At 39.0% G+C, this 25,178-nt stretch overlaps 1 protein-coding gene across 5 annotated transcripts in view; it reads left to right on the top strand.

Moving 5' to 3' along the window:
- The window catches only part of TRPS1 (transcriptional repressor GATA binding 1), a 218,411-nt gene that overhangs the window by 184,415 nt on the left and 8,818 nt on the right, over nucleotides 1-25,178 (top strand). For all 5 annotated transcript variants that reach the window (XM_075495161.1, XM_075495162.1, XM_075495160.1 and 2 more), the window contains one exon: nucleotides 22,137-22,259. In XM_075495161.1, the coding sequence (XP_075351276.1) occupies nucleotides 22,137-22,259 (123 nt within the window). The remainder of the gene's footprint in view (nucleotides 1-22,136; nucleotides 22,260-25,178) is intronic.

Genomic DNA, 25,178 nt, shown 5'->3' with positions numbered 1-25,178 from the left:
TAACAAACGAATCAGGGTAGTAAGGTTTTTTTTTTCTGAAGGGAGGAATGAATGAGGGGCATGCATTAAGAGCTGTTTTCCATTCCCTTTTTTTGTATGTTGGTTTTTCGATTTTTCTTTCCCTCTGAGCGAGAAGTGAGTCAGAATCCAGGGATAACAGAGCTAATGCTCTAGATAAAAGCTAAGCACACTGAAAAAAAGAAAGGAAAGGAAAGAAATGCAAGGCAAGAAGTATTGAAAATGTGAGTTAATAAGCAGTATCTGAAAAAGGCTTGTAATATTTAAAAGGTAGGCTACATATATGTATTTTAACAGCTTCGTAATTGTGAAAGCACTGGAGTTTAATTGTACTTTCATCCATAATAGGAAAGGGAATGTGCAGCACTTGAAAATTAAATAGCTTCAATGTTTGAAGCATTGAAAATCACTGGGGAAGCTTGTCCAGCTCTAACGGAGCTGGTGGACGTGTGCCTGCCCAGCAGCTAGTCTCGCTGGGCTGGAATTCGGTTCCTGGCTCCGCAGGACAGCATGTGTTAGTCGGGCTGCATAGGTGGCTGCAAGAAGTAGACTTCAGCAGCAGTCTACTACTTCACAGCCCCCCTTTTTTTTCTTAAACAACTGCTGGAAATGCCCTTCTCAAACATGCCCACTCATACACTTGAAACTGTGTGGTACGTGTACATAATGTACTAGTTTATCCTACTTGCATTACATTCCTACGTAACATTTCTGTTCACACATTAGCGTCCCTGCATTTCATTTTAATTTTTTGCTCTTCCAGTAGATGGTGTTTTCATCTTTTTTTACACTGACATCTCTGAAAGAAAAGGGAAAAAAATGCATTTTGAAGCGTTATGTGTGAAGCTGAAAGTATTTCCTGTTATTTGGAAGCCCTTCTTTGACCCATTTCTTTCCCTCACAGTGTCTGACTAGAGTTTAATTTCGTATGGCTTTATTTGACTATTTGCATGAAGTAGTCACAGTTGTTGGTTACCGGCATTCTTCGAGTACTGGGTGCCCGGATGTGTCAGCCTTACCTTCATTTGATGCTGGTTATCCCTCTGATAGATTGCTGTGTATTCATCACCTAATAAATCCTGAAGAGAAGAAATTGAAATAGTGAAATCTTGGTGAGAAGCCAGCAGACATCTAGCTAGCTGTTAGCCTGGTAAAAAAGCAGCTTTCTACTGTCAGGATCAGCATTACCCCGACAGTTGCAGCAGCTCTCAAGCCTCTGGATTTGTTTGCAATGAGAGATTTGTTGTGGATTTTTAACAAGGCTCCTGTGTGTGTGCCATGCTTAGTAAATATTGGCCTTCAGGGTATTTTTCAGTCACGCTGAATGGACTGTTAGTTTCCCCAAACTGCAAAGTGCAGAAAATCCATTTCACTGATTTTTTTTTTTGCTATAGAGATTGTATCACAACTTACGCTGTACAAAAGAAAAAATAAAATCACAAGAAAGATTGTGTCTAAGGAGCTGGGGAGGAAAGAGACCAGTAACTGTGTAATGTCCAGTTCTTAAATAAGTGACATTGTGAGTGTTAAATTTCTGTTACAAAAATTATGAAACAATATTCTTATTTCATTCCTGGTCCTGTGAACATGCAAATACGATGAATCACTAAAAACCTGTACCTTTTAACAGGAGGTTATAATAGAAAAACATATCAAAATTGTTAGATGTTAGACAGAATGAAATTTATAGAGAAATAGAGAAAATGAAAACAAAGTACCGTGTATCTGAACTCTATACATAATGTAATGTGTGACTAAAACAACAATGAAAAAGAAATGGACATTGTGAGGGGTTTCAATGGCTTCCCATTATACAGTTTAATGTTTTGATAGCCAGTGGAGTTTAATATTAAAATATTTCTAGTGCCCCAGTGAACTATTCTGTGGATACTTTTTACGAGCTAATTTTAAATGAATATGAGCAAAGGGATGAAGCTTTTTCATTTGAACATGGTTTGTAAAAACAAAAAGCTTCCTGAGATAGCGTGGGTATGCTGAAAGCGGTACCGCACTGACGTATTCAAACTTTACAGCACTCAAGTGATTTTTTTTTTCAGCGACTGTGGCGAGGCTGTTCTAAAAGTCTGTATCAGTCATAGTGAAATACTGCATTGGTTTTGATCTCTTTGATATTCTGGAGAATGATCGTGTATGAGAATGATTTTTTTTTTATTATTGTCCTCATTTTAAGTGATGGCGGAGCAATGAATAGAACAATAATTTATTGAGTATTCACACACTGTATGTATACTTTCATTATGCATTTATAGAAGACCTATTGTTTTGTGTTTTCTGCTGGAGGCTAGTCTTGTAAAAGAATAGTCTAGAATAGACTCACTCAGTGCATGTGTTGTCCATTTGCCTGTCAGCAATAGTTTTGACAGAAAAAACAGGGAGTTTGAGTGACTGCTGGTCTGTCTTAAGGTATGGTAATGAGGCTAATTAGGAGAGATGAGAGCTGAACTGGATATGTGAAGGCAATTATCCGTGAAACTTTTGTCATGCTTTATCTTTATCAGATCTCTCTTTCTCTATTTTTGGCATTTGCCAGTGACACGCAGAATGGAAATATTTGAAGTGATACATATTTTAGAAAAGTGAAGTAAAGAAAGAAGGCAGAGGGAAATTCATATGAGAACATCTCATTATTAAACTGTACAACTTAACAAGGATATTGTAGTTCAGCAAGAAAAAACCTTGCCTGCGTTATTCGTCACTTACATTTACATGAATTAAAATCAATTACTTTTTGTAATAATGAACTTACTAGACACCTACATCTCCCCTGTTAAGTGTACATTGTTTTGTTTGCTCCTTTTATGTTACAAGTAGCTGCAGCAAGCATGTTATTAAACGTACTTGAAAGAAAAGCGTGCAAAGAGCATGAAAAGAGAGTGAAAAGGCATTTAATTGTAAATTAACAAAAAAGCTGAAATTTTCTCATTTCTATTTTCAGGAGGCTAGTGCGATTTACTTTCAGACTGTTTCTTACACCAATCCAGTACAAACTGATTAGAAAAGAAGCACTGAACAGAGCAAATGAAAACCAGGTGTCACAAGTCTTGATGAATCAATGCACATAATCCACAAAGAAAGAAGGTGACAAATGAAACTTGCACATTAATGAGACCATAACCAGGCTCAATTACTAGGCCGTTTTGAAGAGCCATAGTAACTTCACACATCTTTTTATGTTAGAGGGAAAAAATGACATCCTCTGAGCTCTCTGCACACTCCTGCTTCTTGCACTAAGTCAAAAGACAGTATACCTCTAATCCACTTTTAAAGAGAATATAACGTTAAAGAAAAACCTATCTATATTAGACATGCTCAATGACTTTTTAAAAGAAAAAATCTATTTCATAATTTAGGTCGTTTTAGTGAACTTGTACATTTCATATTAGCCTACCAAATGTGCATATAAAGTCAGGTTACATACTGCAAGTCGAATTTATCTTAGTAGCGTGCAATCCTCTCTTCTGAACTTGCTAGAAATATGGCAAGGAGTATAGTGAATAGACTTATAATAATGATCAACACTTACTGCCCCGATATTTTTCCATTAAACACCAGTTCTTTTTCTCAGATTTTGTTTTGCAGTACATATGTTCAGAGCTTTGAATTTACTGCTAGCAACAACATTACACATGTCCAGAATGCCAGCACAAAATACCTGAGGTCTGCAATAATAATCCTAAATCTTACATGAAGGACTGAATTGTATTTTGTGTCTTTAATCTCATTTGCTTTCAGTGATGATGTGGAAAGTTGCTCGATCTCAGATAGACCCATTGGTCGCTCGCTACTGTAAGATCTCCTTGTTCTGTAAAGCACAGCTGACTCGCTGCTATCAGTACCCTCTTCCTCTTTCCTCTCCATCCTTCACACACCCATGTACATACAAAAAACCATTCTCTTCTTTCTACACTACAAAGATGGGAAAAGTAGTTTATTGCAGATTATAGTCCATAGCCATTTGCTTCTTAAATAACTTCTACTGATCTTCAGTATAAAGGCTACTGTTTTGAGAGGGTTCAGAGAACTCCTCCTTCCATGGGCTTTTGCATGATGGAGAAGAAGATTAAAAACCTTAGCCCACAGTCCACAGGAATAATAATAATTAAAAAAAAAAAAAAAAAACCAAAAAAAAACCCCAAAACTGGCTTGGCAGTTTTCTGCAGAACAGGAATAAGGGAGTGACCACAGAAATGCCACTTTCAGTCATGAGCAAAAGCAGTACCAGGGACACAGGACCTCTTCCCATGCGTGATACCCTTTCTCACTCTAGACTTCACGTTCAGTATTCGCAATTATAAAGATCTGGAATATAGCTTTGTGCAAGAGGGACAACTGAAAACAATCCTTAGATCATTTATCTGTTACCTATCGGCTTGACTAAACAGAATGCATTCCTACTCTCTTCAGCTCCTCTTCTCTATTTACAGTCTGCTGTATTATGCATGACTGCTCATTAGTATAAATTTACAAATAGAACAAATGTGCCGGTCCCCAAGTGTCACTGGGAAGAGGACTCAAAATCTTGTGATCCAATACCACAACTAGATAACCTAAAGAAATAATTTATCTAGTTGCAGAAGCTAACCTTTTTTCAGTGTGTCCGGATGTCTTTACCATAGTTTCCTAGCCAGTTGACAATGGTGGTATATAAACAGTTAAAACATTTTATTATAGTACCGCACTGTTGCAACCAGTTACCTGTGGTACTTGTAATGAATAGGTTACTAATGAAGTGTCATTTCCTTGCCTTATTTGGTTTGTGTTGCAACCTTAATTATATTTCGATTTTAGAATAAACTCTCAAAGTAGTGTACAGGGATTTGGCCACACGACTTGCATTAACATTAATCAAAATCGCGTGTCTGAATTCCCACCACAGTCCAAATGTACCTTGGGATTGTTAATGGGGATTGTGTGGGGGGGGCGGGCATGTAATGGAGGCTTCACCAACGGCTTCCTTTTGTTCTGAGTCTCGTTCATGCTCTTCATACCTGAAATAAAAGATGGCAGTGAATACTGAAGCCCTTTGTTTGCGGGCTGTGTCAGTGAGGACAGTGACAATTCATGTTTCCTTACTTTAATCAGTGCGAACCCAGCAAGTCCCTTTTGCTGATATGCTGAGACGGTAACTGTAACCCAGGGGGAACAGTCACGTCTTTGGTGTAACCGCGAGATTTTGAACCTGAGGATGAAAGGCTGGTTCAGATAAAATACAGCTTCGTCTCCATCATCATCCTCTGTGCCGATCAAGGCTTTGTGAAAAACAATGACTTTTTATCAGCATGTTGTCAGAGTTTTGCATTCGTCCGTATTTTCCTGTTCCTGGTTGCAAGCAAAGTGTCAAATATGCTGTAACGGAGGGAAACTGCTTCAGCAGGTCTTGCAGTCCCAGTGGAGGCAGTGCCCAGAGTTTAGTGCTCAGAGGTCCTCCTGACTAATTAAGTAGGCTCCAGGGGTTAGACTCATTTTGGTATGGTTGGCCATGGATTGAAGAGTGTTGGTGATTTTTTTTCATGCGTGTGTTGACCCATTGGTGGCCGGTGGTCACCAATTCAGAGACATGACCGTTTCATAGGTTTAATACCAGAATATCTCACAGAACCAAAACAAAATCATCTCTCCAGGCCCTCTTTAATACACAAATGAAGTTTCCTCATTAAAAATAAATTTTAAAAAAGCTGCACGTACTGCTCCAGTACCAAACTCAGGAGAGTTTCTGTCTGGGAATCAGAGCCAGTGAAGCTCAACTGTTTATAAATTGACCATGGTTATAAGTTATGTTTTTTCAGCTATGTCTTCTGCTGGCTTCTTTGGAGCATCTTTAAAGAAAAAAAAGTCTTATAAATATGACATTCCATGTCGAAGCTAACCCACGCTTTGCATCAGAAGAAACCTCCAGAAAAAACCTTGATGTTTCCTTGAATATCCTATCTTGGAATGATGGGTGCTGACTGACTGAAAAACAGGAAAAAGGAGTTTCATTTACTGGATTTCAAAGCAGTTACCTCATAAAATAAATAATAACTTTCCATAATGCTTTCCCATTAATCCATATATGTAATGCAAATAAATGAATAAGAAGTTTCATATCCTCCAAAGTTTACGATTCCACCACGTCAAGACAAACAGTTTCTATCTGTAGTGATGACTCAGTGATTTGGTGTAGCACCCCAAGACTCGTTTAAGAAAAATACAGTTATGTCCCTTTGGCTGACTGAGGCTCTAACATTTAATAAAACCAGAACCTCAGGCATTTTCTTAATTTTTGTCTTAGGTCCAATCTTGCAAAAGCTTATGGATGTGCTTAACTTTACACAGGTGAATAGGCTTATGAAAATAAATCAGATCTCTCCCATGCTTAAAATTCAGTACAACATTTTTTTTCTTTTTGGTATGAGCAGGGCTTTTCTGTGCTGCTATAAAATTCATTTTTATTTCTACTTTATCACATTCAGACGGTTTCTTTGCTATGTTTTCTGTTTTAAACTAGCACTTTTAGAAATATAGTGTTCCCACTGTGGCATTGGCGAGAAAAAGAGAAAATACGTATTTGCAACTTGTATGGCTCCAATGAAAGTGCTAATAAAGTTTGCCTTAATCCTAGAAACCAACCAAAAAAACATTAAAATTGCTAATGAACAAGCCAAGAGGTATTGTGTAATGAAACAGTTAAAGTAGCACTTGTTTCCTGGCAATGATAGAAAGGATTTTTTCATTTTTTAAAATTGTTTCAAAAACATCTTTCAATGTACAGTCCTTTTCAGTTTGCATCTGTCTGCATCGTGAGCGATCCTTTCACCCCCTTTTCAAAGCCATATGAAGCTTGCAATGCAGGATAATTAAAACAAATCTCGAGTAAACTGTTTTGTGGAGATAGAAGTTTGATGGTTGAATATATAAAAAATTGTAACCAGATGTTGTGCAGAAGCCATAGTAGTTTAAAGATCATGAGCTTTTTCTTTCTTCTTTTTTTTTTGTATGAAGCAAAAATATTCTAATTGAAGTTGTCAGCAGGAGTGAGACTAATATGCCTGTATTTGATTAAATAATAGTTTATTTAACATTCAGTGTGGCCCAAAATTGGCTGAGACTAAAATACAGAAACTTCTTACTTTAAATTTTTGTATTTAAATAGAGTGAAAAGTAAACCTAGTCAATGTTAACATTTTTGCTTGATATTCCCAACTATTCTATTATTTGTCCACTTCTGTGTTTCATTGGAATGCTGTGCTATCCATTGCGCACACATTTTCTTCTATTTTCTTATTAACTGGTTGGTTGATGGAAGAAATGGAAAAAGAAAGATGGGCAATAAAGTCTGGAATGCACTGGTTGATCAGAATTATTACTGAAATCTGGTAGAACTTAAGAGCATAACACAAGCATCATCCAACATCCCTTCTTGCTAGTCCGTGCAAAGCACAGAAACTCCGGCAGACACATTAAGGGATATTCATGCATGAAAAGGGTTGTGTGTTTTAAAAATACCAGAATATTGAAGTATGTGCAGTAGACTTCCTGGCAGTTATTTACTCTACACGGGATAGCAGTGTTTAATAGATAAACTCGGAAGAAGTAGTGGCTAAGATTCCTTCACTAGATGATTGCTAATCTTTTCTATTGCTTCACTAGTGAACATAGTGATGTCTTCTGAACTCAGATGCTGAGATGCTTTCTCTCTCATATTCCATTACAAGGCCATTAATCACTGAAACGTAGTAGAAATCACAGCCCTGGCTGCACATGCAATATGTGCTACAGTGCTAGGGCTATCATTCCTGAAATGCAAAATTATATAGGCCATCTTGAAGATAAGTCTACCATGTCTGCCCTGGTTGTGCCACGCGTATGCCAGGGCTCCAAAGGTAGATGTCAAGGCCATAGTAAAATCAGACAAGAATTACCCTTACGATAGCGAAAGCCAAGGTCAGTGCAGTCAGTTTTTTATCTTCTTTTTTTCTTCTTCTATGTCTGAAACGGAGGGGCATCAAATCAGTGCTGGCCCTGTAGGTTTTCTACTATCTTCTGCTCTGCTTATGCTTGTCGTGGTTTAGCCCCAGCTGGCAACTAAGCCCCACCCAGCCGCTCGCTCACTCCCCCCTGGTGGGATGGGGGAGAGAATCAGAAGGGTAAAAGTGAGAAAACTCGTGGCTTGAGATGAAGACAGGTTAATAGGTAAAGCAAAAGCCATGCACACAAGCAAAGCAAAGCAAGGAATTAATTCACTCCTTCCCATGGGCAGGCAGGTGTTCAGCCATCTCCAGGAAAGCAGGGCTCCATCACGCGTAACGGTTACTTGGGAAGACAAACGCCATCACTCCAAACGTCCTGCCTTTCCCTCTTCTTCCCCCAGCTTTATATGCTGAGCATGACATCATATGGTATGGAATAGCCCTTTGGTCAGTCGGGGCCAGCTGTCCCAGCTGTGTCCCCTCCCAGCTTCTTGTGCACCCCCAGCCCACTCGCTGGTGGGGTGGGGTGAGGAGCAGAAAAGGCCTTGACTCTGTGTAAGCCCTGCTGAGCAATAACGAAAACATCCCTGTGCTATCAACACTGTTTCCAGCACAAATCCAAACCATAGCCCCAGACTGGCTACTGTGAAGAAAATGAACTCTACCCCAGCCAAAACCAGCACAGTGCTTTATGCAATAGGTGGAGTTATCCTGGATATAAATTAGGAAAGGATTTGTTCTTTGATTTGGCAAAGGAAGAGTTAGTTGCGAACACCGATTTGTTGAATATCGTAGCTAAGATGCTTAGTTTTGCACTGCTCTGCAGGAACTTCTGAAAGTTGTTCCCTCATTAACTCAGACTGCTATTAATAAAGGAAACAGGGCCCGGTATTTATATGTTAGGAATTATCTCTGGGAGGTATAACTCATTGGTAATTGCAACCTGATTTTGGAAAAATCTTTCCTTATAAAAATCCATAGATGTCACATCCACTTACATATTTGGGCATTGTTCAAAAGAGCAATACTCCCTCTGTATCATGCCCAGATTTAAAGCCTGCTTTAGAGGGTCCAGGATGCTGGTCATAGACAGGTAGCATTGGCAGCCATCCCAAAATCTCCTCAAAGGGTCCAGAGGTTGTTACTGCATGAATCATTCAGTGTTCCCCACACCTTCCTCATCTTCCTGCTGATTTTACTATCAGGGTTTCACAGCCATGAAGTTTCCACAGCCCTGTCCATTTCCATACGACTAGCCACTAAGGTGTGAAATCCTAGTCCATGACACAGAACCAAAAAATGTTTCCCATAAAATATATGTAGGAAATAAAGGCCCTTCTCTTTTCAGTTCCTGAAAGAGGGCTTTTGGCAAAGAGGCCGATGAAATGGAAGATTATTTTTTTTTCTCCTAGAGAAAAGGCATGTCATTGTAAGTGCGTTCCTTTCTGGTGTACGTCTTTTTCCTTCTCACTCCTAACGATTTTGAATATAGCCTGTGCGCAAGTAGCAGCTATGATTTTGTACAGCATGTCTAAATTTAAAGGTTTCTTTTTATTTCCAAGTTGTGTACCTGGGCCTTCTGGAGGCTTGTTTCGAAATCAGATGAATTGTGATACTAGCAGGTGGAAGGTAAAAGGGAAATGGTTTCCTGCCAGTTTTTGCTTAAATAGCAAAGGCTGATGTATTGATCAGTAGAACAGGACCAAACAGTTCCTCTTTGAGCCCGTGCCCTAGGTCTGCACAAACGCATGAACGCTTCCAGGCAACCCAGTGGTCTTTGCCTCTCCAGTTACAACATGGATGCAGCCACAGCTGCCTACGAGCGAGGCTGTGGAGCTGTTTCGCTGACACCACTTCAGAAAGGAAGCGGAGGGCTTGTTTTACTATGCATTCCTGTGCAGTCAGCTTCATTTAAGAAGCCTCCGAAGGATGTGAAAAGTAAGTTAACTGTGGGCTTGCAGGAGGGTTTTCGCCGTGCCTCTCCTTGCAGCCTGGTGCTTGATTTCTTGAACGCTGTTTTCCAGTCCTTCGCAGCGCTCTGAACTAAAGCCTGACGATGTGGCAGGGTGGGTACATTTCTTCCTCGCCGTGCGGAACTCGTGATGGAAAACCCCGCTAAGTTATGTGTTTCTCTCATAGTGCTCTTGTCAGGCTCGTGCCATTTAAGAGAATGACTGCTCCCAGCAGTAAGCTCACCCTGCCACTTGCATTAGAAACAATTCCTTTGAACTGCAATCTGTAGGAGTGATTCTGACAATGCAGATTTTGAAGCTGGTGTCTTAAGCATTTTAAGAACCACTTTCTTAAAGGTAAGAGAAAAATTAGACTAGGGACGCTGGAAGCACTGCTGTGCAGCTACAGTATTCTCTCTGTGCAGATGTGAATGAGTATAGAAAGTACAGAGGGCATAGCAGTTTCCAGGGCTGCAAAGGCAGAAAAGCCACAAATCCTGCATGACTGTTATTAAGATAAATATTGTTTATTATTTGGTTTTTTAAAAAAAAATTATTTCCCTACTGGGTGATTCTCCTAAAAAAAAAAAAGAAGAGGTTAAGGCAGTTTAGTTAATGAGGTTAAGCTAGATTAATAAGGGATTCAGAGTATTCCTTTGTGCACACCAGTTACCATGGCTTTCCTTTTTCTTGTGCTTTTACATGCTCCTACTGCCTCTAGTATTGTATCAGGGAACACTTGTTTTTCTTTTTTTTTTCCCCCACCAACCTTGTGTTATATCACAGATTTTAAGGTCTTCAGTCATTATGCTGTGGCTCTGTCTTGAATTCCATGAAATGTTTCCTATCAAACTAGGAGACCATATGCCCATGTTGGCCTAAAATTCTCAGTGCATCATGTACCAGAAATAGAAGCTGGTAAAGATTCTTCAGAGATTGTGTTCACTTGTTCCAAAGACCTGGTTTGTTTATGAAAGGGATGCTTGCAGTACATAAACACTATTAAAGGAGAAATGTGTCCAAAATGTAGAACAGTTGTTCTCTTCTCCTTCTCATCTTAATGGTATTTTTAAGGAAAGCTATACAACACCCTATACTGAGTCTCATTTACAAGTAGGCATTAGGATCTTGATAGGAAAGAGCAAGCAGAGAATAATTTTTTTTAAATCTACATTAGATACTTCACTCAGTTCCTCATAAACATTCTGAAATTATTTAGGGTGGAATTTAAAAGTAGGTTTCTCCATTTTTAGTAGCTGTACAGTTTTACAGATTGCAATCTGTAATATTCAGTCTGGATGTTGGTCTATTTTAATTAATACTTTTATAGCCATGAAATTTAAAATATTTTATTTTTCAAGGCAGATGAATAGGAATTCAGGCTGAAATGGATAGAAATTAATAGAACAAAAAAGGTGACAAGCAATCTACAGTCTCTCACTGACGAAAGCTTCACAGAATCGTTGAGGCTGGAAGGCAGCTCTGGAGGTCGCCTAGTCCAACCCCGCTGCTCAGGGCAAGGTCAGCCGGAGCAGGGTGCTCAGGGCTGTGTCCCGTCAGGTTTCGAATATCTCCAAGGACGGAGACTCCACAGCCTCTCTGGGCAACCCGTTCCTGTGTTTAACCACCCTCACAGTAAAAAAGCTTTTCCCTTATGTTCACATGGAATTTCCTGTATTTCAATTTGTGCCTTTGCCTCTTGTCCTCTCACTGGGCACCACTGAGAAGAGCCCAGCTCCGTCTTCTTTACTTCCCCCATCAGGTACATATTGGTAAGATCCCCCTGAGCCTTCTCTTCCCTAGGCTGCACAGTCCCAGCTCTCTCAGCCTCTCCTGGTCTGACAGACGCCTGGGGCCCTTCTTTGTGGCCCTTCACGGGACTCTCTCCAGTACATCCGTGTTTTTCTTGTGCTGGGGAGCCCAGCCCTGGAGACAGGAGGGCAGATGTGGCCTCACCGGTGCTGAGCAGAGGGAAGGATCACCTCCCTCGCCCTGCTGGCAACACTCTGCCTAACGCAGCCCAGGAGGCTGTTGGCACTTTTAGATGGGTTAGCTTTAAAAAAAAAAAAATATGTGGAGGGGGGGTGTGCCTTTTTTTCCCCTTCTTTTTGTTTCCCTTATCTTTTTCAGGAGATGCCTCCCTAGATGGCTGTAGGGGTTGGTCACAGCTCTAGTCCATTCTTACTTCCTAAAGCTATCGGAAAGGAAGCCATCAAATATTTTTGCTGAAAGTGGGATCACAGGACAGAATAAGATGATTATGTCAGAACCGACCACTTAGGCGCAGACTCTGCCTTATTGTCTTGTTATCTGGAAGCGTTTGGAATGGATTGGATTAGATGAAAATGTCCATTATAAAAAGGCCACTACTTTTCAATATTTACCACACCGTGGTATCTGGGATACCACAGTTTCTCCCTAAGCTCACAATAGGAAATAACTATGGTAATTGTGTGGTATGGGTTGGCAAATGTTGATTTTTCTGAATGGAAGCCATTCTAGCAACAGCACGTAACAAGATCGGCAGTGAGACTGCAGTCCTAAGCGTATTGAAAATAATAGGTGGACATAGTCTGCTTTGGATCCCACCCTAGTAACAGCTTTCTCAAGGGGACTGCGTGAGACTCAAATTCTAGTTACTTCAGTTCCTGAACAAGTATATAAGCTATAGCTGCCCATATTAAATGCTTTCTTGTTATATTTTTTCTTTAATTAAAATTAATGGTCCTAAGGGGAATTTTTTGAAGTACAAGTAACAGGTAAATGTTACCTCACTGGTTTTCACCGAGAAGTAGACACCTAATTGATATTTCCTCTCTGAGTCCTGAAGACTTCTATGAAAACTTTAGATCCTCATTTTGTGACTTTGAATTAGAAATTATTCTTCCAGTATAGTTTCCAGATTTGGGGTGCAAATTTGGGAGGATGTAGGTGATCAAAAGGCAGTGGGACTGAGGCTTCTAAGACACTTAATGGCTTTTGAAATTTTTACCCCTGAGGAGCCTTTCCCCTGCTGATTTTGGCAGCCCTCAGCCAAAATCTACAAATGAGAGTTCCTCCTCTCAGCTGCTGGCTTTCTGAGCCATTTTCTATATAAATAGAGATCGCGTGGACTTTAATAAGGTCAGGGAATGTTTTTTAAATGTCTGTGACTTTTTTTTTTTCCCTCAAAACTTAATTTTGCCCATCTGATTTCTGTGGAAGTGGGAACAGATGCCAGAAGCTGAGAACTCCAGCAGCTTTGTGCTCACGCTTACAGCAGAGCACTTGTGGGATTGGGACCCTCAATTACTATCACATGTAGAGTTACATATGGGCTCTTAGCTGAGATCTGCAAATGCACTCTGGTTCTTCTACCCTGTCAAAATTACGGGTGTTTAAGGAAATATGGATGTATCTTTGCTCCATTTTTATCTGTTCATTTGATGAGCGAGATTACTTCGTGAAAGAAGGGATACGTGGGGTGCCTTCTTGAACATAAATCCTCCGGTATTGATGCCTAAACGTAAGCACCTAATTCCATGTTTAGGCACCTTCCTAACTGGCTCTTTCTCTCAGAAAGTGAGTCTGTTTACAGCGAAGTCTAACTATTGATTTAGATTCCCTGTTTGAGACAGCAGGGCTTGGATACTTTTGCCTTATGCCAAGAAATGAGAGAGTCGGAAGCATTTCCAGTTTTCTCGATGTCTCTTTCAGTGTGCTTAGTTCTGAGGGTACTACTTTTATCCAGTTACTGATCAGAAGGAGTCTAATTTTGTACATTTTATACTGTTTATGTTGTGTTTTGAATTTGAAAAAATGCAAGAGACTCCTAATGACTTAGATTTGTTCTCTAACAACAGCTGAGCTCGTTTGGAAGCACACAGCGTTCGGAGAGGAGCAGCGATCTGTGTGTACGAGTGCTGAGTTTTCAGGCGGCCGTTCAGCATCGGCGCTGCTGTGTGCCTCTGCTTCAGCAAAGTGCTAGTGGAGAAAGGCTTGTATTATTTCGGGGCAAGGATCGCAGTTCCCAAACCACGCTCCCTCTGTCCTGCTTATGCACGCTAAGGCATCTATCTAACCATTTTTTGTAAGAGTAGTATTATTGCTAAATCGGACTTCTTTTATTAATCTTACTTTTGATTGCTTCGTATAAGTACTTTTTTTAAAATTGCCTGAGTGATCAAGCTGATTTAGAAAAGTGGGAAGAAGTTTAGCCAGAAACTTAGCAATTTTTAAGCAGTTACTAAAAAGGACTGATAAAATCTGTTGCGATACTAACATAATTTTGGTGAAGATGCTGAGAGATGCTGCTGGCAGCTTTGTCCTGTGTTAGGTGATAACCTGCGAAAAGAGAACAGGACACAAATTTAGGCGGATTGTAGTTTAAATACTCACGGGCACACCTCAGCAAAGATAACGCGTTACCTTGAGTCAACGTACAGGAGGAGGGGAGAAAAATGGTGCTAGATTGGGGGAAAACAAAGACAATCAGGGCTTTCTTCTTGAGCAGCTGCAGCCAGTTCCACTAATGGAAGTGCAAGAGCAGAAACTGGCAGCACAAGGTATGCGTTCGTTTTTACAGATGGCAATGCAGACAAGTTGGTAATTGAGAAGGAAGTCGTGTACGTGAGCTGTTTGACGGGGGACAGCCCATTACAGTACTTTCCTGTGTAATTGACTCGGTGAGTTATTGGAGACAGAATTTCTCTTCCTCTTGAATAGGTTTCAGTTGCTGCAAAATGACATCATTATTGTGCGGGAAATGCAGGTTTCCAGGTTGCTTTTTTTTTTTTTTTTTGCTGTTGGTGTTAATAAAACTTTTTAAATTAATTTTCAGGTTGCCTCCGTGGAGGTCTGTGTTGTACTGCTGGTAGTCAGTGGCAAAATATACCAGAAGCGAGATCGTATCATAGTGTGGTAGCTGCTGTTTAAGGCAGTGGAATAGATTTAAGGAAGATGAGCTTGTGCGAGTTGAAGTATAAGACCTTAAAAATATGTTCTATCTAGTAAAACACGGTTGAAGGAAACTGCTTTCTAAAAAATCATACTTTGTGTAGAATGATTAAGGAAATATTTAACTCTTTGCAAACCAGACTAACATATAGTTCCACCAGAAAATATTTGAGTGTTCATGACAAATGCCTCATACTATAAATATGTATATGTGTATTTATTTAGTCTGTATGTATGTGTTTGGCCCAACAGAAGATCACATATATTTTTAACACACAGTGTTTAAAAAACAACCGCCACTAACTGTGGCAAGGAAGTCGAACCTGCAGAAAAAGTTTTATTGTTTGTGCCACTGCAGGTCTTGAGGGGGAAACTATGAAATTACCTTCCATCCCTGTTTGGATTAACAAGGAAATACACTGTGAACTACATAATTTTCACTGGTAAACACTGGAATGAAAATTAATAAGTCATTGTAAAGTGTATGGTGATTATTTATGTGATTCCATAGTTGCACGTGGCTCTTAATGGATGTGGAGCTCGGGCTCTGGCTGGCGGTGGGTGTCCGAGGCCAGTTCCCTTCCAGCGCAGTGGCAGAGGTTGGGTCAGCTGTAGCTTGGGGGAGGAAATAAAGGGGAGGAGGTGACGGCGGTGAAGAGATCCAACAGCAAGTGATTTAGTGGCTTCTTTGCCACTTTGCTTTTCTCCATTTAATCATTTATTTTGATCAGCCATTGTTTTACTTTGGTACTGATCATGACATCCTAAACTAATACCTTACTAAATTCTTCTTGCTTAGTAAGACACAACGAGATTGCAGTTTGCTGCCTCTTTTTGGGGGTGGGGGGGGGTTTTGAGTAGCGAATGTCATTGTCTCTAAGGTAGCTTTACAAAATGCAGGCAAATGCTACAAATGCTGGGACAAAATCTACCCATCTGCAATTTTGCTGCTGATAAAAAATAATTGCACTTTACATGCACATTAAAATATTTACTCTCCCTAAGGGATCGGGGATAGGATTCTGAAAGGCTGCACTAGTAGTAATGTTTAATTTACTGTCTGGGTTTTTTTTCCCCTCTAAACCTCCCCTGATTCCTCTCATTAAAAGTTTGTAATACAGCGTATATCATAAAAAGATGCTGTTACAATAGAACATTAAAAATCCCACTAAACTTTTTATATGAATTAGGTGTGTAATTTTAACTTTCCTCTTGGCATTTTTACTTTCTTCCTACCTTGCTTTTCCCAACCTCTTTCTTATGCGTCTTTCAAATACAGCTCTTTAATGTAATCATTCTTGAAAATGTCTTAGATGAAGAGTTTGGATTTGGCACATTAAATTGACTTGAAGAGGCATCTGTTAACTCATAGTTAAGGTTGAAAACAACTTCTACTTTAACACTCTGCTTTACGTGTTTCACTTTTTCTGACAACTTATGCTTTGGGGCCGAAAATTTGCTGTGCCTGGTCTATTCCTGACAGCTGTCCAAGTTATAAAGGGAAGAAAACCCAATGACTTTCTTTTTAATTTAGACATAGTTACAGCAAAAGCAACTAAAATTTTAAAATGTGAAACTTTACAGGGACATAGTTGTGGCTGTTTTCATAGCTGAGAGAGAAAGCAGTTTTGATTAAAGGCATTCAGAAAGGTCTGAGTGCCTCTGCAGCCAAAAGAAATGAGGGCTGAAAGATTCTTTTCCCATCCTAAACAGCAGAAAGTAGCGCTTACTCCAACATCCAGATGCTGCCTTGCTGCCCAGGTTTTAAACTTCAATTAATCTGAGCCTCACCCAAACTCAGAGAACTAAATACCTCCTCATATAAGGAAGACAATACCTGGAAAGACCTGGCAGGTGTGAAACAAGAAACTCCTAAATACTCGTGGCAGTACAAATGCAACATATACGGATGTAACCATGAGTGCATTACACTTTTTCTGAACCGTGTGGTAGCGGCCTGACGATTACAGGTATGAGACCAGCTGCTTACAATTGATCCTCTCCACAGCGGGTCACCTTGCTCGTGCTGAACCCAGCACGTGCAGGTTTCCTGGCACCTCCCTTTTGGACCTCCCGTCTTGCCAGGGAGCATCCAGAGCCAGCCTTTAGCCTGGTTTTTCAGTGGGGCATATATAGTTGTAGACCCCGACTTTGTCGTTGGAAATAGGTCAGGCATATGCTTATTCTTGGGTAACATTTATGATTTCTCTGCACCCCGTGTTCTGGAGCCGTGATTACAACGTGCTCCGTTTCTGGCACAGTGGGAAAACCAGAGATGGTAAAAAAATCCACGCAGGCTTCATCGTATCATCGTTTTGTGATAGGGAAGTGAAAGTAATCAGCAAAAAGACAAGTTTTCTTGTGTCCAAACCAAGAGGGTGATGTAAGAAAAATGCTTGGCTGACGCTTGTGGAGCCTATTTGAATTTCTAAAAGCATCTTCTGGCAGAAATTTTGAAAACAGGATGTATTTGGCACTAGCAGAGTGTCAGGCACCATTGCTTAGGCTAGCTAGCTAAAAAGCCACAGTTCCTGAGCAGTGTTTTTTGCTGTGCTTTTACAATATAGATTTTGCTACATGAAGTTCCATTGAAATAATAACTGAAAGTTCAGTACATTTTAAAATATTTTTTGTATAACTGTGTAGTGTAATGGCGCTTCTACCTGGCTACAAAGTTTGAAATGGCGTAAACTGTATAGTCAGCTTTTTTAATTCTAAAGCAGTTTTTATGAAAAACAAGGGCCTGATCCTGTCAAGATGCCCGAGTAAATTACTTGTTATGGTATTCTCTGCTGTTTCATTGCTTAGCAGAAAGCACTACTAATAATTTCCTCGTTTCAATGAAATATTGGTAACTAGTGAAAATCGTTTAAGGAGTTAAAAAAAAATTAGGCATTCAGGCTTGACAATGTGTATACCAAGTTTCAAACTTGTTCAATTTGAAACGGTCAAGATATGAAACCATAAAAAATGTGAGTAAATACTCTGCATATCAAGGGTTGTTATGCAATTACATGCTTTCAGCATGGTTCTTACTGAGGGAAAACAGTTAGTAGAGAGATCTGCAATACATGTTCACTGAATAATTACAAACTTTCATAGCTTAGCTACATAAAAATAATAATCCACTTGTTGCTTTGCTACTACTAAAATACTAAAATGTGTGCATACTTTTTTCCCCCAGAGCAAAGCCACTATGACTGTAGATTTGTTAGAAAATTATCTGAAAAACTTGAAATTCCCTCTGCCCCCCACCCCCCCAGTTTTGGCCAATCTCCAAATTATAAACAGCTGAACTGATTTAAATAAAGTTTTCAGTACCAAAAAAGAAAAGAAAAAAAAAGTTACATCTGGGCTGACAAAAACATGCGCCAAGTTTCAGCCCAATGTGATTTGAGACAACTGTGATATTAAACGCCCAGACCTAGGAACTGGAATGGAAATAGAGACAGGCTCTTCTCTGCACTGGCCCCTTCAGGATTTGGGATTGTAATGTAGTGGTTATAAGGCTCCAGATGATTAAAGCTTGACTTTAGTAGATACATATTTTAGTTATTTAGACCCTTTGGGCTTATTCTTCCAAGGATGTATAGGAAATTTTCATGGATAACTCCAGTTAGTGCTAGTGGCATTCATTGCAGACTGAGACCTTTTTATCTGTGGCTCAAACCCTCCCATGACTAGTTATGTCGACTTACCTTTTCTGGGCTGATCTTAAGAGATTGTTTTACTATGATAAGTATGTGTTCACATTTGGAAAAGAGCAAAAGGTTCCATAACATATTTCTTGAAAATGCTGGCTAGGGTGGTGCTTAGCAGAGCACTTGAGCATATGGCTGGGTTTTATGGAGGCTGTGGGCCATAGCTGTTGCACAGACTTTGCTGGATTGAAGCTCAAGCGCCTGGTCCTTTGTGAGACTACCCGGAAAACCAGCAATATTGGCCGTTATTACTTACTAGTACAAATGCTGAGTATGCAAAGCCAGACTCATGCAGAAGAAGTAGCATCACTAACAGTAGAAGTATCATCACTAATTAAAATTTAGCAGCAAAAAAAAATTTAGATAATTTCTGTTGGCCAATAACTTTTGTAAAACTTGGTATATGGTAAGTAAAGGTTTTTGGGTTTTCGGGTTTTTTTTTTTGTTTGTTTGTTTTTTTTTTTTTAAGAAACTGTATTGATTTAAGAGAAGAGGACTACAGGCATTGTAGGCTTTTAAAAACAGCCTCTGTTTTTTCTTGCAGACATTATCAAAATTTCTCAGGTGTATTTTGACAAGCAGGTCCATTTTGTGGTTAGTGGGATCTGGGAGTCAAGAATATTTAGTCCAATTCTGCCACAGTCCTGTTTCACCCCAGGAAATCCATTCTAAAGTTGTGTATCCCCACTATAAAAAGCTGTTTCATAACCAAAAAGCTCAACAAAGTAACAGCATTTAAGTTTTTCCAGAGATGGTTTAATTCTTAATTCATCAGTATATGTAATCTGTGTTGGAACACTTAGGTAGGGGAATAATCATTGTTGATTATCCTGTAATGTCCTTAAATAATACAGAAATAATAGAAGGTAAAGAAAGATAAGATGCAACACTTAGAACAGCAAGATGCAACACTAAGAACGTAAGACAAATTTACACACTTTGCGTCAAATTTAGTTTAGCTGGACTACTTTGAAATTTTAAACAGATAAATAGTTTGTGAATACTAAATAAGCACAGGTATAGGGTTTTGATACATATAGGTACTACTAGGTATTTTGTAGATTGTTGTCAGCTGTAGTCATTGTATTATTTCATTGCAACTAATGTCCAGTTTGAATCAGATCTTTCTTTAAGAAAGAGAGAAAAAATGAGTTACTTTTGTCAATGTTTTAAAGATATACTAGTTCCAATGCATTCAATGAAGATTTCAGTGTTATTACATATTGTGTTACCATTCAGGTGTATACAAATGCAGCATATAAACTAGGCCACGCTCTATATATTTTAAAAGTCTTCCGTGACTTTGTGGAGGGTATTTCCCAAACTCAAGGAACACAAACAGAAATGAAAGGGTGGAAAGACTGACTCAGGTTAAGGCTCCACTTGGTTAATACACCACACCAAGAAGCCATAGGCCAGCAGACAAAAAGTGGGAATGGAAAGGAACAGTTCTACAGTTATATCTGAATCCTGGCCATATACAGTCATTTCCACTTGGAAACTTCTCGCCCTTCAAGTGGACCAAATTGGGGTTAGTTTAGTGAAGCTTTATTGTACTCTTAAGGAAAATATTTCAGCAGCCAGGTGAAGTTGTGCAAGGATATGTAACCACAAAAAGAATTGGGAGCTTCAGTTTACTTGTAGGCGAGCGCACCTTCACAGTGAGCTGTATCTCATATACACAACTAGTTAGATGTTTGCTGAAGGACATCAACTACCATTTAGTTCTCCCCCTAGTCAAATTCAGAAAGACGTAGTATATTACTGCTTCTGATTTGAGAGACAAAGTAGGGGATGATGTAAGGGGGTGAGAGAGAGATTGTCTGGACGACAATCTCGATTTTATTGTATCACCTTAAAGTAGCACAACCTGCTGTATTAATGAAATTGTGTTCTTGGTTTAAAAGGGCAATTGTTAGCCTGACTTTGTGCTCACTAAAAACATTTCCCCAATCCTGTTAAATTATTGCACTCATTTCAGATTTTTATGGCTATGCAGCTTACCAGCCCTCGTTTCTTTACGTTTCATTCATTTTCCTTGTATTGATGATTAATGGAGGATGTCGAACGTTAAGAGTGAGCAGGCATCAGCAAATGCAAGATCATAATTAGTTTAGCTGACGAGGGCCTCTGATAGCACTTGCATCTGGATGGAAAAATTACCCTATAGGGAACTGGCTGCTCACCAGGTCTTTTTAGTGATACATTGTGAAACACCCGATGAATCAAATGCCCTTTCAATGCCAAGAAAGTGTTCCAGTCTTGAAGCCAAAATTATGTCTGCAGAAAGCTTTCCATTTGAAATGTATCAGAGTACAATTATAACCATTGTATTTTTTTGGCATGAACACCAGTCTTCTACAGTATGGACTAAAGTTAAATAAATTACTTAAATTTTATGAAACCCTGAAATTTTGACTTATAGTGGTAGTAATTTTTAATTTATAATAAAATTAGTTTTCACACAGGCTGTTTTTCCCTGTACTCACCCATTCTTATCTTGGATGCTGAAGGTTTCTTATTGATTTTTTTCCTTTGCAAAAAGGGAACAGAGTTGAAATTCAGATTTTCTTTACAGCAAAAGAATTCCATTTCCTGTTTATTAGTATTTGTGCCCACAAACACAGCCTGACTTTTGTATAAATGAGAAGTTTAATGAAATCATTACTCCGTAGAAAGAATTTAATGAGCAATACTCATAAACGTGTCTACTTTTAAATATTCCTGGATCATTATGAAAGCTGATGAATGCACAGCTCAGGCTGGTTAAAAATCAGTTTGTATTTAGGAAAGTTGTACTGTGCCTCTCTTTGCCTGACTAAAATAAAATAAATAAATCTATCCATTGATGAGACAGTGTTTTCTGGGATTTCGGGTGAGGTTCAAAAGAGGTCTGATTAAGAATACTGTACTTTTATTTGTTTGGCAGAGGTTACTCCTCGCTCCTAGTGGGCTGTGGGAAATACATGGTAGCTTATACTGATTTCAGAAGTAAGTGGGAAAGACTGGAACTGAATATCATGTATTCAATTAATGAAGTATAATCTCTGTTAGAGGAATTAGTATGACGCAGATACAAACTGTAGTTAATTGAAGTGGTGGTGTTTCAGAATTCTTGTTACCGATCACACTTTAAAATCGAGCAAACTAAAATGAAATAATCTGTCGTGAAATGCAATGTACAAACCAGGATAAGTTTACAGAATGTTCTCTGTCAGCTTCCAGAGGGGTTTTTCAGAATTTGCTGTTTAGAAACCATCATTAAATGCACAAAACCTGAAGTTCAAAAAGTTAAAGCTGTTATTCTGAAAAGGCTTTGGTGTTTCACACACCTCATCCATCACTCTAGGGTTAATTATAATGAAAATCAGTGGTGCCTATTAAGCACAATTGAACCTGACCTCATTATGGGCAGTGTGGTTTTATACTGTCATTGTTGCCAGTCTAGAGACAAAACTCCTGTGTTGATTTGTCCTAACTCCGCAGCTCATGTGACTCACCTCTGACCTGTTTTTTTTTCTGTGTGGTTTTTTTTTTTTTCTTTTTCTTCCCTATTTCAGAGACGTAGAGGCTCGGGTGTTTTTTGTGCCAATTGCCTGACCACAAAGACCTCTCTCTGGCGAAAGAATGCAAATGGTGGATATGTATGCAATGCGTGTGGCCTCTACCAGAAGCTTCACTCGGTAGGAAGAACTTACTGGTTTGTTCAGAAAAAAAGGGGTTATACAGCTAAGCTGGGCAGCTGTGGTCTTGTCTGGTTGTGTGATTAGTACCACTCCCTGGCCTGCAGTTAATTTCCTAACAGGGTTTTGCAGTATGGTCACTTTGGGATCAGATGTGATTCATTATGAAAGAGGCTGGGATGCTGTGGGTAGACGTGTTTGAGATCACCAGTGATGCATTTAATTATTTTGATACAAAATAAGGGGAAAATTATTTCTTTTCTGGGAATTCCATTTAAAGACATACAATATGTTGTGATGAAAGCTTTCTAAATTCAAGAGCCCTCATGTTCGTAATAAAAAAAAAAAAAAGATTCTTAAAGTTAGACATCATATTTGTATCAAAAATATCCCTTGCTGTGTTTTTTGTTTTCTTTCGCTTCTCTTCCCCCCTTTATTCTTGACAGTAAATTTCCTGGAGATATGGGGTGGTGGGTTTTTTTGTTCTTTTTTCTACAGTTCTTATAATCTGCTGGAGGATTCTGAAATAACTCAACAAGGAAGCTACTCACTTGATGGCACTCATCACTTGGTGAGGGGAAGATTCACCATCCCTCAGGATCAGGCAGGGAATAAGTAATAATCATGGACTGTCTATATTGCTTTTCATCTTATCGACACTTGGCTTGATCCTGAAAGATGTTGAATGCTCTGGTCCAGGTCCAGGAAAGCCATGCTTAAGTGTTTCCTTGGATCAGTGCCAAAATGCTCAATCTCTTTTAGGTTAAGACCCACTAGTTAAATATTATCCCTGCTATCTTTAATAGAAGCACATGGGAGAGTCAGGTGACCAAGATTTGACACTAATTAATTGATTTTTACAACATGCTCATGAAGTTAAAAAGTGTTACTATTTTTCAGATATAGAAACTGAGGCAGCCTTTGGGAGTTTGCCAAGGCAACATAACAATTTGGGCTTAGAGCCCAAATCAGAAATCTATGTTGTGACTGAGAGTGCGTATTTTTAAAAACTTTCTTCAGAAATTCCATTTTCAAAAAAAATAAGTCACTTAAGAAACAATACTTCAAATGCATTAAGACTCCCAAGTGCCTATGCCCATTTCTCTTTAAATTTGAAGCATAAGCTTCTAAATCAGTTAGTAGGTTCTGTGAATTTTACAGGTCTTGTGTACAAGACCATATAACAAGACCTTGGTCTTGTGTCCAGGCCATATAACAATCCTGTTTACTCAAGATCCTGTCCAGCCCACTTAATAGAAAAAGATTCCAATTTTCAAAAGCAGCAAGACCATCACCAGTCTGAAAGGTTAGCTCTGTTTGCCATGTGCTGTCATTCTGAGCTCAGTAACTGTTTTTAAGCTTTAGAACAACCCAGCCAGTCAGAGAGCATCTGAGCAGGAGAAGATGGACTAATGCATGATCTCTGGCCAGCATCCTGGCCGGGTCTTGCTGAAAGTATCATCTTCCTGGAGATCTCTCAAAGTTCTAGATATAGTACCTAATTTAAGGAAATTGATCAGTGGTGAGCATCCACAAACATTTTAAGGAGGACAGTTTGGCTTTTTAACATTAATTTGACATTTGAGTTCAGTTATTTGTAGAACTCCCATTCACAGCTCCCATTTTCCCTTTTTTTAGTATATTTTTCTAAACTATCGTCTTGGACCTTACCGTGATTATTAATATAACTTATTGAATAGATAGCACAGAGAATTCTTATGAACCAGTAGGAACAAACTAGCGTGCTTCCAACAATAATAATTAGCAATACAATGTCAAACTTTATTTTATCCATATAGAAAGCGAGAAGCTGACACTATCTTTTAGCTCCGCTGTTCAAGCATGGCAATAAGCTGTCATTCAGTAGGCATTTGACATTAATATCTTCAATTGAACTTTGACCAAACAAACGCAAATAATTTAATTAAGCCTCAGCGCTGCTGTGGTAAGATAGCAACTCCATTGTAAGTTGGAGTCTGAAATAATCAAACAAATCTCTCCTTTGGGACACCTTTTGAGACGGTCCCATGCAAAGGGATAATCTTTAGACTGACACCAGAAGGATGAAAGTTTCTTTTTATCTGTCTGCTTGTCTGCTCTTCATGAAAAATTACAGTAAGTAATTGTCATGTATGTTTTTGAATTAAGGAGCCTAGGATGATGCAGTTATTAGGTAAATCTCTGAAACTATAAAAATTCAAGGGAATAGAACTGTTCCCTTCTGTGAGCCACCCTGTTAAACTAAACTATGCTACACAGCTGAGTAAAATTCACCTATAGGAGGTTTGCACATTTCATAGTTCCCTTTTGATTGGATTATCACTATCTAGAACTACTGTCCTCATTAACTCAAGAACGTGTATAATACACTTATCTCTAAGGTCCCTTTTTTACTTGTGTTTAATAAGAAGAAAAATCTACGGTGTGTCAGATACTACTAGGTGGTAGTGACTGACAAATGTTAACATGGTAGTGTTTTCTGCTATAAGTCACATTTCCATTTCTATGATACCCTTGAATAATTTTTCAATGTGTTTTCAAAAATGTTCAGTCTATCTAGAGGTCATTTACATTAAACTTGCCAGGTTTTTCACATTTCTCTCTTCTAATGCAGACAACTATGTTAAGAAATATATAATAATATTCCAACAGTCAATTATTAAAATAGTTTTAGTGAAAAAAATGCAGTTCACTGCAAACGTATACACAATATTCACATTTGCTGACAGAGAAAGGTATATCCCTTGTCTCTCCAGAAGCATGGATTTGACCATTATTATTGTGGTGCTGTTCCTTGTTTTTTAATAGCTCTAACTTGGTCACGGAAAACTAGAATTTGTTCCATAGTGATTCCCTGGCCGCATCCTCGGACTGCTTCAGGGAGGAGTTACAGCAGAGTATTCTAGGATTAGACATACA

Source organism: Mycteria americana, chromosome 2, assembly GCF_035582795.1.
Source record: "Mycteria americana isolate JAX WOST 10 ecotype Jacksonville Zoo and Gardens chromosome 2, USCA_MyAme_1.0, whole genome shotgun sequence".
Lineage (NCBI taxonomy): Eukaryota > Metazoa > Chordata > Aves > Ciconiiformes > Ciconiidae > Mycteria > Mycteria americana.
This window is presented reverse-complemented; position numbering and strand designations above follow the sequence as displayed.